The sequence below is a fragment of the Nothoprocta perdicaria genome, unplaced genomic scaffold (genome assembly GCF_003342845.1).
Source record: "Nothoprocta perdicaria isolate Ctin4 unplaced genomic scaffold, notPer1 scaffold_91, whole genome shotgun sequence".
Classification (NCBI taxonomy): Eukaryota; Metazoa; Chordata; class Aves; order Tinamiformes; family Tinamidae; genus Nothoprocta; species Nothoprocta perdicaria.
This window is the reverse complement of record NW_020456210.1, coordinates 1,076,540-1,090,755: the sequence shown is the minus strand read 5'-3', so window position 1 is coordinate 1,090,755 and position 14,216 is coordinate 1,076,540. Positions and strand designations below refer to the sequence as shown.

Below are 14,216 nucleotides of genomic sequence, written 5' to 3'. Positions count from 1 at the left end.
AGTAAAATTGAAAACATCTGATTGAAGTAAATAGTGCCAACATAAAAAGCTTTACTAGTGAAAGAAAGGTATTGAAAAGAGACTTTATTTCATAGATTAGAAATTACTTTTGATCTAAACATTCTTAAAAACAGATTGTTTTCCACTCTGAGCCATCTCATTAGCTGGGCTGCAGAGCCTTCATTTTAATGGCAGGCTTTGAAAGAGCGCTGCTGTATGCCTTTGTTAGCCTCAATCTTATTTGGGAGAGGGATAAAGATTTCATTCCAGGTCTCTTTGTTTGTCTTTCAAGAACCACTAAAGCAGTATTCACACAAATTTTGCAGGAATGTGCCCTGTGCCATAGCTTACAAATTATTTGGTTTTGGTGCACTTACAGGTCACCTTTCAAATTAGCAAAATTTTCCTACATCCTGGCTTTTCAACCTTAAATGTAAATATTGTTTCCTAACTGTAAGTGAGGTTTGTTCTTTATAACATTTGGTTGCTTATTTAAAGATGTCAAACTTTGGAGGTTTTTATTCTCAGAACGTGCTGGGCTTTCGGCTAATAAGTCTTTCAAACTACAGCTAACGGCGAAAGAAAGCATATGCATTATATAAATAACTATTGTTATGTTGCATCCTGCCGCTCAGAAAGAAACTGTTTGAGTTGGTTCTTCATCTAAAATTTCAATATTAAAAATCAGTCTAGGCAGCAGCAGTGGATCTCACAAACCAACATCTCCTCACTTCTAAGACCTCCAATTATTTTTTCAAAAGTTCAATTTATTTAAAGTTCTATCTTTAAATGTTCAAAAAAGCAAACTAGGCATGACCTGGCCTTCAAAAAAAAAAGGGGAAAAAATATTTTAAAGAAGAGCCAGTACTCCCCGTTTACTCTCCTGGAATATGTTTTTACCTATTATAGAAATGTAGCATTCGTCACTCAATATCCTAACTATTACACACAAAAAAAAGTCTATATGCTGCTTGGGCCATGACACAGATGAGAAGTAGAAAGCAAGTTATAAAAGATTTGGGCCATGACACAGATGAGAAGTAGGAAGCAAGTTATAAAAGATTTGTCCCTGTTGTTTTTAATAGTTAATTGCATGTTTCTTGAGACAGACAAGCATTCCATGCACATCTTGCTGATCTGAAGGGGGGTAAAACTGCAACCTACCCTGCCAGGGGACTTCTTAGGTTTGCAATTGCCACAAAATTTCTTATTAGGTTTGCAATTGTCAGCAAAAAGCCACATTTGCAGTACAAATCATGTAGAAAATCTCTCTGTGCACCATTCAAGAGCAGCACTATTCAGTGATTTGCATCTTGCAAAGGGACAATATAAAGCTACACGGATACAGGTACAACCATGAGAGAACAACCAGCAGTGCAGCTGTAATGAAACTCATTACTAAACAGGAGAATAAAGGTGCAATGAGGAAGGTGCAAGCATCTTCCTCCTCCTAGTTCCCCAAACCAGGAACCAGCTGTAAGCAGGCACTGAAACTGCAAAAACTTTTTAGGCAACTCAGGGATAAAATAAGGTTCATAGTTCATTTGCAAGTCATACATACATAGCAGAAGAATGAATAAATAAATAAATAAGAGTAATCGTTTTTACAAATGCTATGACCTTTCTTTGGACCCTGAATTGACATTAGTTTGTTCTTTGGATGTGACTCTCACAACAGTGACTTTAAGAAGAGCCCGGGGCAATTCCAGACCCTTCAGTTAAATCCTACTGTTCGGAGAAGTGCACAGGGGCCTTGCAAGCGCAGACAAAACTGCATTTACAGTTCTGCTCAGCCCCCTCCAGGCCTCTTTTCCTCCAATGCACACCCGGATGCCACTGCAAGCCCTGCGCCCAAGCCGGCCTTTCTGGGCACTGCACCTCAGTGCACTCCCTGCTGCTCCCTGAACAGTCCCGTGCAGGCAGCTGTGCCCAAAACCAGGCACAAACGTCTCCATTCTAGGCCAGCTATTTTCAGCATTTTTGCCAAAAGTTAGAGCAGTGCTAAAAGCTGTTAGATGTTGGAATAAGATGGGGGTCTTCTGAACGCAAATGCCAGTCTTGCGGATCTTAATGGAGAGATATTAAAAAGCTTCAGGAGAGTGCAAGAAGCAAACAGGAAGTTTTGGACCCCTCATTGTGTTTTAGGAATGGGCTTTCTGAAAAGAAATGTTATTTCCTGTCCACTCGGAGGCTACCCACATTTTAGAGTTCAGCTCTAGAGTCCCTCTCTATAAAAATGAAGTGTACAGCAAGTATTTTCGGGATGCTGACCTGATAATGAAGACATTAAGCATCTCACTTCACACACAAATTTTGATTTCAACTGACTTTTTCCAAGCCATGGCTCACAATGGGGCAARCACCAGTGCGAGCCACTTCCTTCAACACAAGAGATCACAAGACAACTGGCAACAAGATATGTCCTGACAGACTGACATTGGTGACCAGACCCCTACTCCCCACCATGAGCCCTTCACCTACTCCAGTGGCCTGAGGGTGTCCCTTAGTGTCTGCCATGCCCTGCATTCTCTTGGCGTTTTGCCCCAGGACTTTCCTTCTTTAAATGTTCTTTTGAACTGTGCTAATGAATTTATGTCTCGCTGCTTCTTATCAGTACTCGGAAATGAACTCCACTCCTCAACCTCGTGGAAGACACAGCTTCCATTTTCCTCCTTCTGCACATGCCCACGTTCCGCCAGCATTAATGGACATTACAGTCATGCGCTGAGCACATACCATTAAGACTTCCTGAATTAAATACAGCAAGACCAAATGTTCCAGCAGAGCACAGCCATATAATAAATCGGGCTTCCAGTTTTCAGTACTACTTCTTTTAATATACCCAAGCATTTTTTCTAGGGGCCTTCCAGCTCATTTTATTTTTCATATACCAGCACAGCCCCAGCCCTGCAGCGTGACCTGTGTGGGCAGACCCTGGAGAATRTGCAGAGCTCCAGGAACTACAGAAGGTCTGTGAATGTAAATCATATCACAGGATCTGGCTCTAAATACACATCTCTCTGCTTCCCAAAGCCTGTCCCCTCAGAACTGGGTCATACCTTACTCCCYAAAGGTAAATTATCACAAACTGATGATTAAAGAATCCGGCAAGGGCAAAACAATTGTACATATATTTCTTTGAATAAGTGTCCTTACATATGCTTGCATGTGACTAATTCTCAGTTTTATGAAAATTGGAATCTCTCTTTTTCATTATTTCAAGTCTTCCAATTTCAGTTTTTATCTCTTGTTTGCACTTTTGCCTCCCCCTCCCGCGAGGCAAAGGAAAATGGACAACTCCGTTTCGTTTCGCTCCTGTTTAGTCTGTTCTTGGGGAGCCCGGGCACGCAGCCCTGTGAGGAGGGATCCTGAAGGGATCTCCTCCTGCCACCAAGGCAGGAACTGCCAGGCTAGTCAAAAAAAAAAAAAAAAAAAAAAAAAGAAAATCCTCTTGAAAATGTAAATCAATAGAAACAGTTTTATTGGCTTCTGAGTTTGAAAACGTTACTTTCCAAAACCTGCATTTGACATAATCGATCTTTTTATAATTCTATATATTCTATAATTCACAAGCCATTCCAAATTACCCGAGCATGCTGCTCACTAGGATAGATACTGCAAAGCCGGGAAGTCAAGTTTAAGTAAAATCCAAACTTTGATATTTAAAAAAAAAACTGTAAATGTTTTACACACTGAAAAACAGATCTGTGTTTCTTCTCTGTGGGATGGCTCCTTTGCTTTCTTGCTGTAGGTAGCTACCTCCCACCCGCTGCTGAAATACCATTTGCAGTTTCATGCAAGCATTAGGAGTAATGGGGCGAAGACCATTTCCACTATATTGCGCGTTGAAAATCCAAAAGCCGGATACCAGGACAGCAGTTACAATTTTGGGTCAAATGTCATGTTCTATCTTAAAAGAACAACAACAAAAAATTAACTGTCTTTTWAAAAAATGATGTACTTAACACCCAAGAGGCTCATAGAGCCGCCAGGGAAGGGCAAGCCAGCCCTTTGCAAATTCACAACCTTCCCATGCAATCAAATCACAGAGCTCTCACATTTGTTTTTTCACTTCTGGTCATCGCCATGGCTCATATTTTATATAAATGTATAAATTTTGAGTCACCATCACAGATCTCCCACATAAAAAAACAGATTTCTCAAGAACTAACCCCTCCCCAAATCCCAACTAATGAATCTCCTTTGTGCCCTTGTTTTCCGTGCAAACGAAGGTGTTCTGGAACCGCTGTTACCCCAGTAAGGCAGAATTTTTGGGAATGGAAGCTGACTTCTTGTTCCCTCCAAAGTGCAAGTGTTTCCTGCAGGTTATAGGGGATACATAAGCAAAAGGGACATTCCTTGGGAAGAAACCTGAAGCTGCCTTCCCTCCCCACCAGTGTAAAAAACACGCAGCAAAAGACCTAAGTGTTTTGTGTCGTGGGAAAGGGGAAGGAAAAGCAGCTTCATGTAGCCTCTCCGGGGTTGTCCAATTCCTATCTCACAGAGTCACCACCAGCCCGAATCTTAGGCTCCCATCCTTCCCAACCGGTAAAACTTGGCATGTGAACATCACCTCATGCCGAGTGGAGGCAGGAGCCATTTCCATAGGCTCCTTCCGCCACCACTGCAGAGCTCGGCATGCGCGGCCGGTGGKAAGAGCAGCACCTGGAGCAAGGTGCACATGAAGCTCCTGGTRTCCTCAAGTGCCACTTCTGCTGGGATGGCCAAGGAGGAAGCGCGGGGCCCTGACCTATTCGCCTTCCTCTTCGATGCAAACCAGGCAAGACAAGATCAAGATCTATCGGTGCGGCGGTGGGGGAGGCAGCGTTTAGAGTGATGGATTTCTCTCCCTCTCTTCTCCAACAGATAAAGGGACTTTTGTTTGGCTGATATGATCCTAGCACTTTTCTCAGGCACTGCATTTGCTTAAATTAAAAACAAGGAAGGCAGAGACCCTGAGCACTCCGTATCTGGTCAGTCGATTTGTGTCTGAATCGATAAAGGGCTGCTCAGCCCATAGAAAGTCATTTTATCAATAGCAGAATTAAGCTGAATTTAATAAAAGTGCCTTATGCTCCCTTTCGCATTTAAGATATTTCGGCGAGCCACCAAAACAAGTTTATTCACACGGCTTTAACAAAGGCTTAGCCCTCCAGCGGAAGCCATTAGAGCGGCGGCGGTTACTGCCGTGGCGCGGAGCTCATTGCCGAGTCCTCCTGCTGCTTCCCCCACGGCAGCGATGTGTGGCCTGCGAAATGAGCACTGCGGGCCGCGGAGCCGGCTGCCGCGCTCCGCACGGGCCGGGGGGACAGAAACCCGAGGGGAGGCGGCRGCCGGAGCGGCTCCCTCTGCGCTGCCCTCGGCTGCGGCCTCCAAGGAGGCCCAGGCCGCAGCTCCCGCCGCACGGGATGCCTCTCAGCATGGACACRGGCAGGCCCTGCCTCCCTGCTCGCCCTCCTCCTCCTCCTTCCACCTCCAGGAGAGGAGCAGCCACCACGGAGAGCCCTGCAGCTCGCTGCCTGCCCGGCCTGTGTCAGGGACAGAGGTACAAAACCAGCCCCAGTGGTCGCTGACTGCCAACCTCTTCCCTCAGTGGGCTCCTAGGCTGCCCTGTCTACAAAACGTGGCCATGTTTTATGGATCAGGAAGGCCCAGCCAAGGCGCCTGACGGCCTCGGGAGGACCTGGCTGAGCCCTCCCATCGGTGACCTGTGCTGTGCTCAGCCCAACAGGTCACTTGTGACCAGGACCGGTGCTGTGCTCAGCCCAACATCTCACTTGTGACCAGGACCGGTGCTGTGCTCAGCCCAACATCTCACTTGTGACCAGGACCGGTGCTGTGCTCAGCCCAGCAGCTCACTTGTGACCAGGACCTGTGCTGTGCTCAGCCTAACATCTCACTCATGACCAGGACCGGTGCTGTGCTCAGCTGAACAGGTCACTCGTGACCAGGACTGGTGCTGTGCTCGGCCCTGGCACCTGATCCCAGGCCTACACTCCACACCATGCAAGGTCCCAGTAAACTCCAAGCATGCACAACCCCTGAGATACCCCCTGGATCACCTCCTCCAGGACCTCCAAAGATATTCCAACTGACTTGACAGGGTCACACAACCATGGTCCAAACCTGCACCTCTTCTTGCTTGCCCTTCTTCAACTTAGCAATATGTAAAATCTCCTTCCATTTTTGGGGCTGGCATCTCGCCTTTACATCTCCTTTTTCTCTGTAACATGGACTACACACTCCACAGAAAAAGGTCAGAGCTGATTTTACTGCTTTTAATTGATGGGGGAAAGTAAAGGCAGTCCTTAACTGTTACATGCACAGAGCCTAATAACTAAACCAGTAGCTTTTCATGGAAGCCTTTAAAACACAGGAACACCGTTAAGGCTGAAACCTCATCTTTTACATACCCAACTTCAGCAGAAAAAGCAGGAAGCCCGAGTTGCACAAGGCACAGGAATGGAGCACAGAAAATTTATGAGCTCCCAGAATTAAAACATTCTTGCAAGAAAGGAAAAAAACGGTTTGTGGTGGGTCCTTTATGGGAGTAGGAAGGGAAGGCAAATGACCTTAAGAGATCCTTCAGGGAGCACATTAAGGAAGCGAGGCTGAGCAGAATGCCGGGAGCACAGGAAAAATCATCCCATGCCRCTCGGTGCTGTGGAGCCGCAGGGAAGCTCCAACACGGACAGGGCACCTCCCAGAGCCTTCGCTGAGCAGGGGAGCGAGGAGGAGCACAAAGCGCCCCCAGATTGAGATGTTAAAGGGAAGGTAGAGGCGGGAAAGGCAGGAGACAGCAAAGGGAGGCACTGAGCAGAACTGATCACCTCTCTCCCCGCTAACAGGGGCCAAACCTTTACAAAGACTTCGGGTTTTTTAAGCCATCCCAATTTTTGCAAGCATCAGGCACAATATGCACATTACTCGCAAAGAGGTATCTACAAATACAATTCGCTCCTCAATTAACTAAGATCTTCTAGATCAAATATTAGTATAATTTACAACGTTTGTAAACAGAGTTTGCTTTTTATTAAGCAAACGTAACATTGAACTTACCCCTGTAAAGGTACCTTTAGAAAGGTGCTTTTTTCCAGACATTTCAAAAATAGGATAATGTGTCAGATTCTACTCTCACAGCACTACGAGGCAACCCGGAGATAGAAAGAGGCATTTAGATATGAGCGACACGTGCACAGTTTAACACATGATTTCCCATTGTGCTCACACTGCGCTCGTCTTCAGCGCTCTGCCCAGGCATGTGCCAGAAAATTCCTGTCCTTTCTGGGAGGCGGTGAACTCGGTAACGTGTCAGATTGTATTTTAAGTAGAAATTCTGCTTTTCTTGCCAACTGGTATTTGCATTTTATTTAGTTTCTTAGACATAAGTTTTAGTTTTTGCCTTCTCCAACAAGTTCTGAAGACAAAGTACATCCAGCTTAGAYCTGCATGACAAATTTAACCCCAGAGCAAATTTTTATGTCCAAGTTATAAACCCCAGAAAATAGGGATTTATAATGAAAACACGGACAGGCTCTTAAACGTAGTTGTACTAGTGGGTCTTGCTATAAAACCTATCAGTCTCACTTTTATATTCTTTCAAAGCCGGTGAAGAGAGATCCATTATACTCCATCTTCAGTGATACATATTTATGTATGGGAAAGTCACAACATATATTATGGAAATTATAGCTCTGAACATACAAACATACAATATAAAAACATTTAAACATACTTAGTTACACAAAATATAGTAAGCGTAAGTGARTACAGAATTTTGAACATTTCATACCAGGTTTTCTCCGAGATTTTTGTCATGGCTAAACACACATCTGGCAGGCTCTAATTTCCCTGATAGGAGCAGTCTGAGAGTTCAGAGGGACTAATGCATATGAGTAACTCATGTATGGAAGTGTTTGCATGATCTGCTCCTGAAAGTGATCCTATATGTGAACAGATTCCCGCTAAAAATCCAACCTSTAGACCCAGGAATTTTCTGTTCACTAGCTATTCATTTTGATTTTATGGAAAGATGTCACACTGTAACTTGGAACTAACAAAGATTTAATAACATGATAAAGTATTTAATAATAAAACAATAAAACAGCAAAACAATAAAACAATAAAAATAATAAAATATTTACTGATAAAAATAATATTTAATAGAAGAGGCTATGAAAAACTATAGGCTATAGAATCTATAGACTATAAATACTTATTTAATAAGGACTTACACCATATGCCCAGCACCATCTTCATACAGATGTACTGTAGCTTAATCTACAAAAGTATGATTTCTTACTGATAGTTATTCTAGTAATTAAACACTTCACAACAATTTTATATTATCTATGACTTTATTATTTCATATACCTCCTGCAACAAATACTACCTAAATCCATCCCGTAATTTCTTATTTCTTTACCATTACTTTTACTTAATTTTACAACTACCATAATTGTCCTTGATCTACAAAAGCAGAAAAGCCAAATTATCTCATGCAAAAAATGTGAAGTAAGCAGCACAACATTCAAGGTGTTAAATAAATAAAGGATTTTTTTTTTTTTTTTAGGAAATGAGAGCCCATAATAATTAAAAGACACAGCAAAGCAAAATGAAATATTCTTGTTCTGTATATCTTGGTGGTCTGCTACAGAAAACACATGCACATGGAATCTGCATACTCATTTTTTGTATCAGTTACTTGCTGGTATGCGCTAAAACCACTGGTTTAGTTTTCCCATTAAAAAGTTCTTTTTTATTAATTCCTATGAATTAATTAATTAAATCCTGGTAGATGCCTCCTCTGTTTCCAAASAAATTCCGAGCATTCATCTCTAACAGAACAGGCTCAAGAAGAGACACTTCTAAATCACATGAAAAACACAACGGAGCTGTAATCATTGCTGGAAATGAAGAAATCTTGAGCCAGGGCGGATGTAGCTTGTGCATAAGCGCAGACTTATATGATTTGTTCCCAGCACTCCTGCTTTTTTAAAAAATAACTTAAAATGTTCAAAAGGTCCCAGGGAGTACTGGTGTCTGAGTAACTCCTAAAGGGGAAGCTTTCCATATAGCTCTGGGTGTGCAAAACAATATATGGTTAGTGCCATCTACTGGGTACGTATGGTACTGGGCTGTCTTTAGACAGTGTCACACAGGAACGTATGGGGTGAGGTCAAACCGTGCCCCAGATTTGCACATATTGAAATATTTAGTCCTCACTTCAGAAAAGGCGTATTTTTAAAATACAATTTGGAGGAATAGATCCACACTCCAGGTGTTAATATATAAATATATAAATAGAAAAAGAGCAAGTAAAAACACCTCCTTATCACGATGGTTAATTTGATTTACGAAGMGATTTGCTAGCCTAACTCACACATACTTTTATATTAGGTAGAGAGTGATCCAAAGGCGAGACAGAAGGTTACTCCTATTCTAAGATATTCCTTGGCCTTCTAAGAAGGACATTATTTCATTCATATTTTTGAAATAACATTTCCATTTGCTTCTGATCTACAAATCACAGAATCCTTAAGGTTGGAAGGGACCTCTAGAGATCATCCAGTCCAACCCCCTGCTCCAGCAGGGTCAAATATGACTTCATATATTAAAACAAATATAATATCAAATCCGTTTGTTGTGGCATAAGCAAATATCACAGGAAGAAACGAAACAACATGATTCTAGGTACTATTCCAAATACACAAATTCAAATGATACTTCCATTAAAGTCCTTGTCCTGCAAACATTTAAATGCACAGAATTTAAAACTGTGCAGAAGCAGTTCAAGTTAAAGGCAGAAAATACTTTAAAAGATACAACCCTGGCCAGAGGCTTTGGCTTTATATGTGAGCTTGGACAGGAGACTGCCAGCGTTTTGATTGTGATCCCTCACACTAAACTGATGGAGCTTCCAGCCTGCTGTAAAGTGCCTGTTCCTAGGAAAGCTGCCGTCTCCCCAGAAGAAAGACGAGCAAATCCTGCACCATTTGAGCCTGGGGCTGCACAGAGCACCAAGCGGAATCGCTGCCTAGTCACCATCTGCACGGAACCAGAGGGTGGGAAAAGCACCAACACAATGTGCTGTGCTATAAAAAAGAGCCCTGAGAACTTGGGGCATTTTCTGTATATTCAACAGTTAAAGTCACAGTGGACTGTGGCATTTAAACAGATGTTGTCTCTAAATCTCATTCCCATGTTTAATTTGATACATGCTTTACCATTTACTTGTAACCCCCTCCGTACACCACACACAAAAAACAAACCAAAGGCAAAGCTAGCCCACATTAATTTATAAGCCTCTGGGGAATTTAGATTCCTCTTAAAATATGTGAAATATGTGATTGTATATTATTCCACTGTTAGCAGATGAATTTTGGTTTATAATACATATATAAAGTAGCCAGTCAGTGGAACTCMATCTGTTAGTGTTTGCACAGTTATGGATCAAGCAGGCAGGAACAAACACCGGTGCTCCCGGCTTTTTAGCTCCCCAAATACGACCACTGGCTTTTGCCGGAAAAACCAGCTGGCAAATTTGCTAACGCCGGGCAAAGGGGTCGCCCTGCGCAGGGTGGTTCTGGCTGGGCAGCTCTGGGAGCTGCTTTTTGGGGGCAAACAGAGAGGGGCAGCACAAGCCGAGCACCTCGGGTGAGGGGACGTGCGGGCAGGGTGAGCGCAGTCAGCAGGGGCATCCCAGGGCTAGGGACATTTGCTTATGCTGTATTTTTAGGACTTTAAATCTGGCTCTCCAGCACATACAGCAGGAAGCAAAGGTCTGGCTGACACAATGTGGGCTATTCTCCYTCTTCCTCAATGCGTTTGCAGCTCCTATCTAGGTTAATGGGAGTTTTGTGCACATGTGAGGGGAAACAGAACACAAATGCTGCAAAAATTGGACTCAGATTTAGTTCAAATAAAGTGTAATCAGCTTTAGAAAATCCATCAGCTTGAAAACTGATGTCTTATCACTGAAAAAATCTTTAGAACATCACCTCCATATGCTTGTTAAATACAGCTCCGGAGCAAAAAGTGCTTATAACATTTTGCACTTTTATGAAACAGTTGCGAGTGTATTACAAATGCYCGAGCTGATTCTTGTTTGATGTTTCAACTATTGATCAGCCAGGATTGTATCTTTTTTTATTTAGGTGTCAAGAAAATGCCTAGTACCTCCTAAATTAACTTAGAGAAGCTTTTATTCTGGCTCACATAACGAGCACACTGTCACTCCTATGCAGACATTGCSCATGTTGCTGAAGTGAAGCACAAAATACTTCTCAGGTTTAAGGGTTTAATCGTGTAACCAGTTCACAGAGATGGGGTTTTATGGCTCTCCTCACAGATCTACTTCTTCAGAGCCAGGACTTACATACATGGAAAGCGCAGCTGTGTCTGGGCATTAAGTTGCATGTTTTCATATTCATTTATATATTTATATATTTAGAGAAGTGTCTAAATAATACGCTGTTAGAGAAAAAAAAAAGAACTATGTTTTAAATTCTGAATATTTTTTTCTACACACCTTTCAGTGGAACATACTTACTTTAAAATAAAATTGTAAGAAGGGACACATTAGTGTTAAGGACAGTACACTTYAACATACTTTGGACACTGCTTTTAAGCCATGTGATTTAACAGTAATCTATATATTAAATTCCTCTAAATATCTTTTTTAATGATAAATGACATTGAACACAACCAATTTTCAGTTTAATTGCACATTTTTTGCCAAGAAAGAGGAAAACACTATAAAATTTAAGCGAGAGTAAGTTGGACAAGGAAGCTGGGTAGCACTTCCAAGCATCCTACAGCCTAGGATATGAAACTCTCCACGAAGCCAGCGGCTTATTAAAAAGCAATCAAACTTCTGGTTCAAAGGGGAATTTAAACAAACCAGAGCAGCCCATGGCGCAGCGTTTCCTGCAGCAGAGACACCCGTTCCCAAAGGGGCCTTCGTTACGCGTGACACAACAAGCAGCACCCGTTCGACCTGAGGGAAGCCCACAGGCTCGCAGGGCCACTGGCTGGCTCTTTGTCACCAAATGCAGCAGGTTGAATGCAGACATCACTGTGATATCCTCACCAACAAAACCAGAGGCAAAGAACAGGGGCAAGAGCTGAGTAGGGAAGAAAAAAAAAAAGAAAAAAAAAATGAGAACAAATTAAAACATCAAAAATGTTAAGACACATTCACAGAAAAACGGTTACATTTTTATCTAAGGCCGCCACGTGGGAGTGCAGTTCTGGAGGCACCTTTCTCAGTGGGTTTAGCTCATGTCTCATCCCCGCTTCAAGCTTGGATCCGCAGYGCGCGGCAGTCGGCGCCGCAGCTTCCCGGCCGACCGGGCGGGATTTCTAGGCACAATTCCCATCACCTGCTTTAGGCGCCCAACTTGGAGCAACGCAAGGTAAGAACTGACCTCGTGGAAAGCGAGGGGGAGCTACTGGGTCACCCACAGCACCTCAGCTGGACATCAGGAATCCCTCTTTTAATGTCTACCGAGGCAGGGCAGATCAAATGTGCAGGGCTCTCTATTTTCTTTTTGTTATTAAACAAAATCAAACTGCACTACTCCACTACATTGCTGAATGCTGGAGACCAGTCAGTGCTAAAAATTGCTCTTTTGATGACTTGTTTGAAGAGGTGACATTTCATTGTAATAAACTTGCCAGACATCTTTAAAACGTGATTTAAAAAAAAAAAAAAAAAAAAAAAAAAAAGGACAGGAAATAATTGGCATTGCAAGCTGTCCATGGGATATATTTAAACAACCTTCCGGCCAGCTTAAATACAGCAAAGAGAGAGGCAGCAGCAGCGGTTTCATCGGTGAAGGGCCGGTGCGCGAGCGCTGCCTCCCGGCTCTGCGAGGGCAGCAGCGGCCGCACAGGGTGGATTGGAGCAAATTGGATTTTGGAGAGGGACTAGGGGAAAAGGCAGGAKGCAGGTGGCCACAAATGCACCAAGGAACGGTTGGACTTGGGCATGAGCGGGACCCRAGTCGGTCGCGGTCTCCGGCGAGCCCCTGCAGCGCCAGCACGTCGCGCGCAGCGATGTGGAGCACCGAGCCGCTCCGCGGCTGCCCACGGAGAGGGGCCCACGCGGGCCGGGCCGGAGCTCGGCTCCCCCAATCCCGCCCCRCCGCGAAACCAACCCATTCTGTGCTGCTGAGCGGGGACGGAAAGGAGGGGAAGGAGCGCGCCGCACAGCCAAGGGCCACAGAGAACCATTAAGCATAAACAAACATGTCACCTCCACGAGGGACCGCAGAACCGGGCAAAAAAAAAATAAAATAAAACCCAGAGCAGACGACTGACTCCGAAGAGATCAAAGGCCCGTAGGTACCAAGCTCCGCGTACGGAAACGCGGTGGGTTTTTTGGTGCCTGCTCTTTTCCCGGCTGGGAGCGCGTCAGCGGGCCGGGCGCGCGGCCGCGGCCATCTGGCTTGTGTCAGGGCGGCGGCGGCGGCGCGGCAGGAAGCGCCGCGCTGATGTCACGCCGCGGGTCAGGCCGCCAACAAAGCTGCATTCTGCAGCTACGGGCCCCGTGCCCCGGCGAGGGGCCGCCGGCGCGCGCCCCGCGCTGATTTACGGCGCGCCGGGGCCTGCGCCTCCCTCGACGGGCGCGCACCATCTAGCGGCGGGAGGAGACGGCCCCGGCGAGGGAAGCGGCCGCCCGGGCGCCTCGGCCCGGCGTGGCCACCGAGAGCGGAGCCACCTCTGCGGTGACCGCCCGGAGATGGCAACGGGAGCGGCTGTGGGATGGAGCCTGGCACAGGCTGCCCAGGGAGGCTGTGGAGTCTCCTTCYCTGGAGATCTTCCAAACCCGCCTGGATGCCGCCCTGTGCCCCGTGCTCTGGGTGTCCCTGCTGGAGCAGGGGGTTGGACTAGATGATCTCTAGAGGTCCCTTCCAACCTCAACAATTCCATGATTCTGTGAGCTTCTCCTCCCCACGTGCCGGAGGCTGCTGGAGACGCGCGATCCCATCGGCATGCGGGGCCACTGGCCGAGCGCTGGTCCCCGGGCCCCGTCCCGCGGCGCTGGCGGCCGGCTGGGCGCCGCCTGGAAGCCACCACGGTGGCACAGGGAGACCTTGCTCCTGGAGCGGCGGGCGGCACGGGCACTCCGCGCCCGGGCGAGGGCCCGGCACAAGCACGAGCACAGGGAAATCTTAATTAAAAGCACAGGACCAACATCTGGTCCGCACGGC

At 45.3% G+C, this 14,216-nt stretch overlaps 1 protein-coding gene across 1 annotated transcript in view; it reads right to left on the bottom strand.

Annotated features, from left to right (window-relative positions):
* Positions 1-12,122, bottom strand: part of MSRB3 (methionine sulfoxide reductase B3) — a 66,217-nt gene extending 54,095 nt beyond the window's left edge. Inside the window, exon 1 of the mRNA XM_026052802.1 lies at positions 11,999-12,122. Within this exon, the coding sequence (XP_025908587.1) occupies positions 11,999-12,074 (76 nt within the window). The 5' untranslated portion in view covers positions 12,075-12,122. The remainder of the gene's footprint in view (positions 1-11,998) is intronic.
* Positions 12,123-14,216: the final 2,094 nt, after the last annotated feature.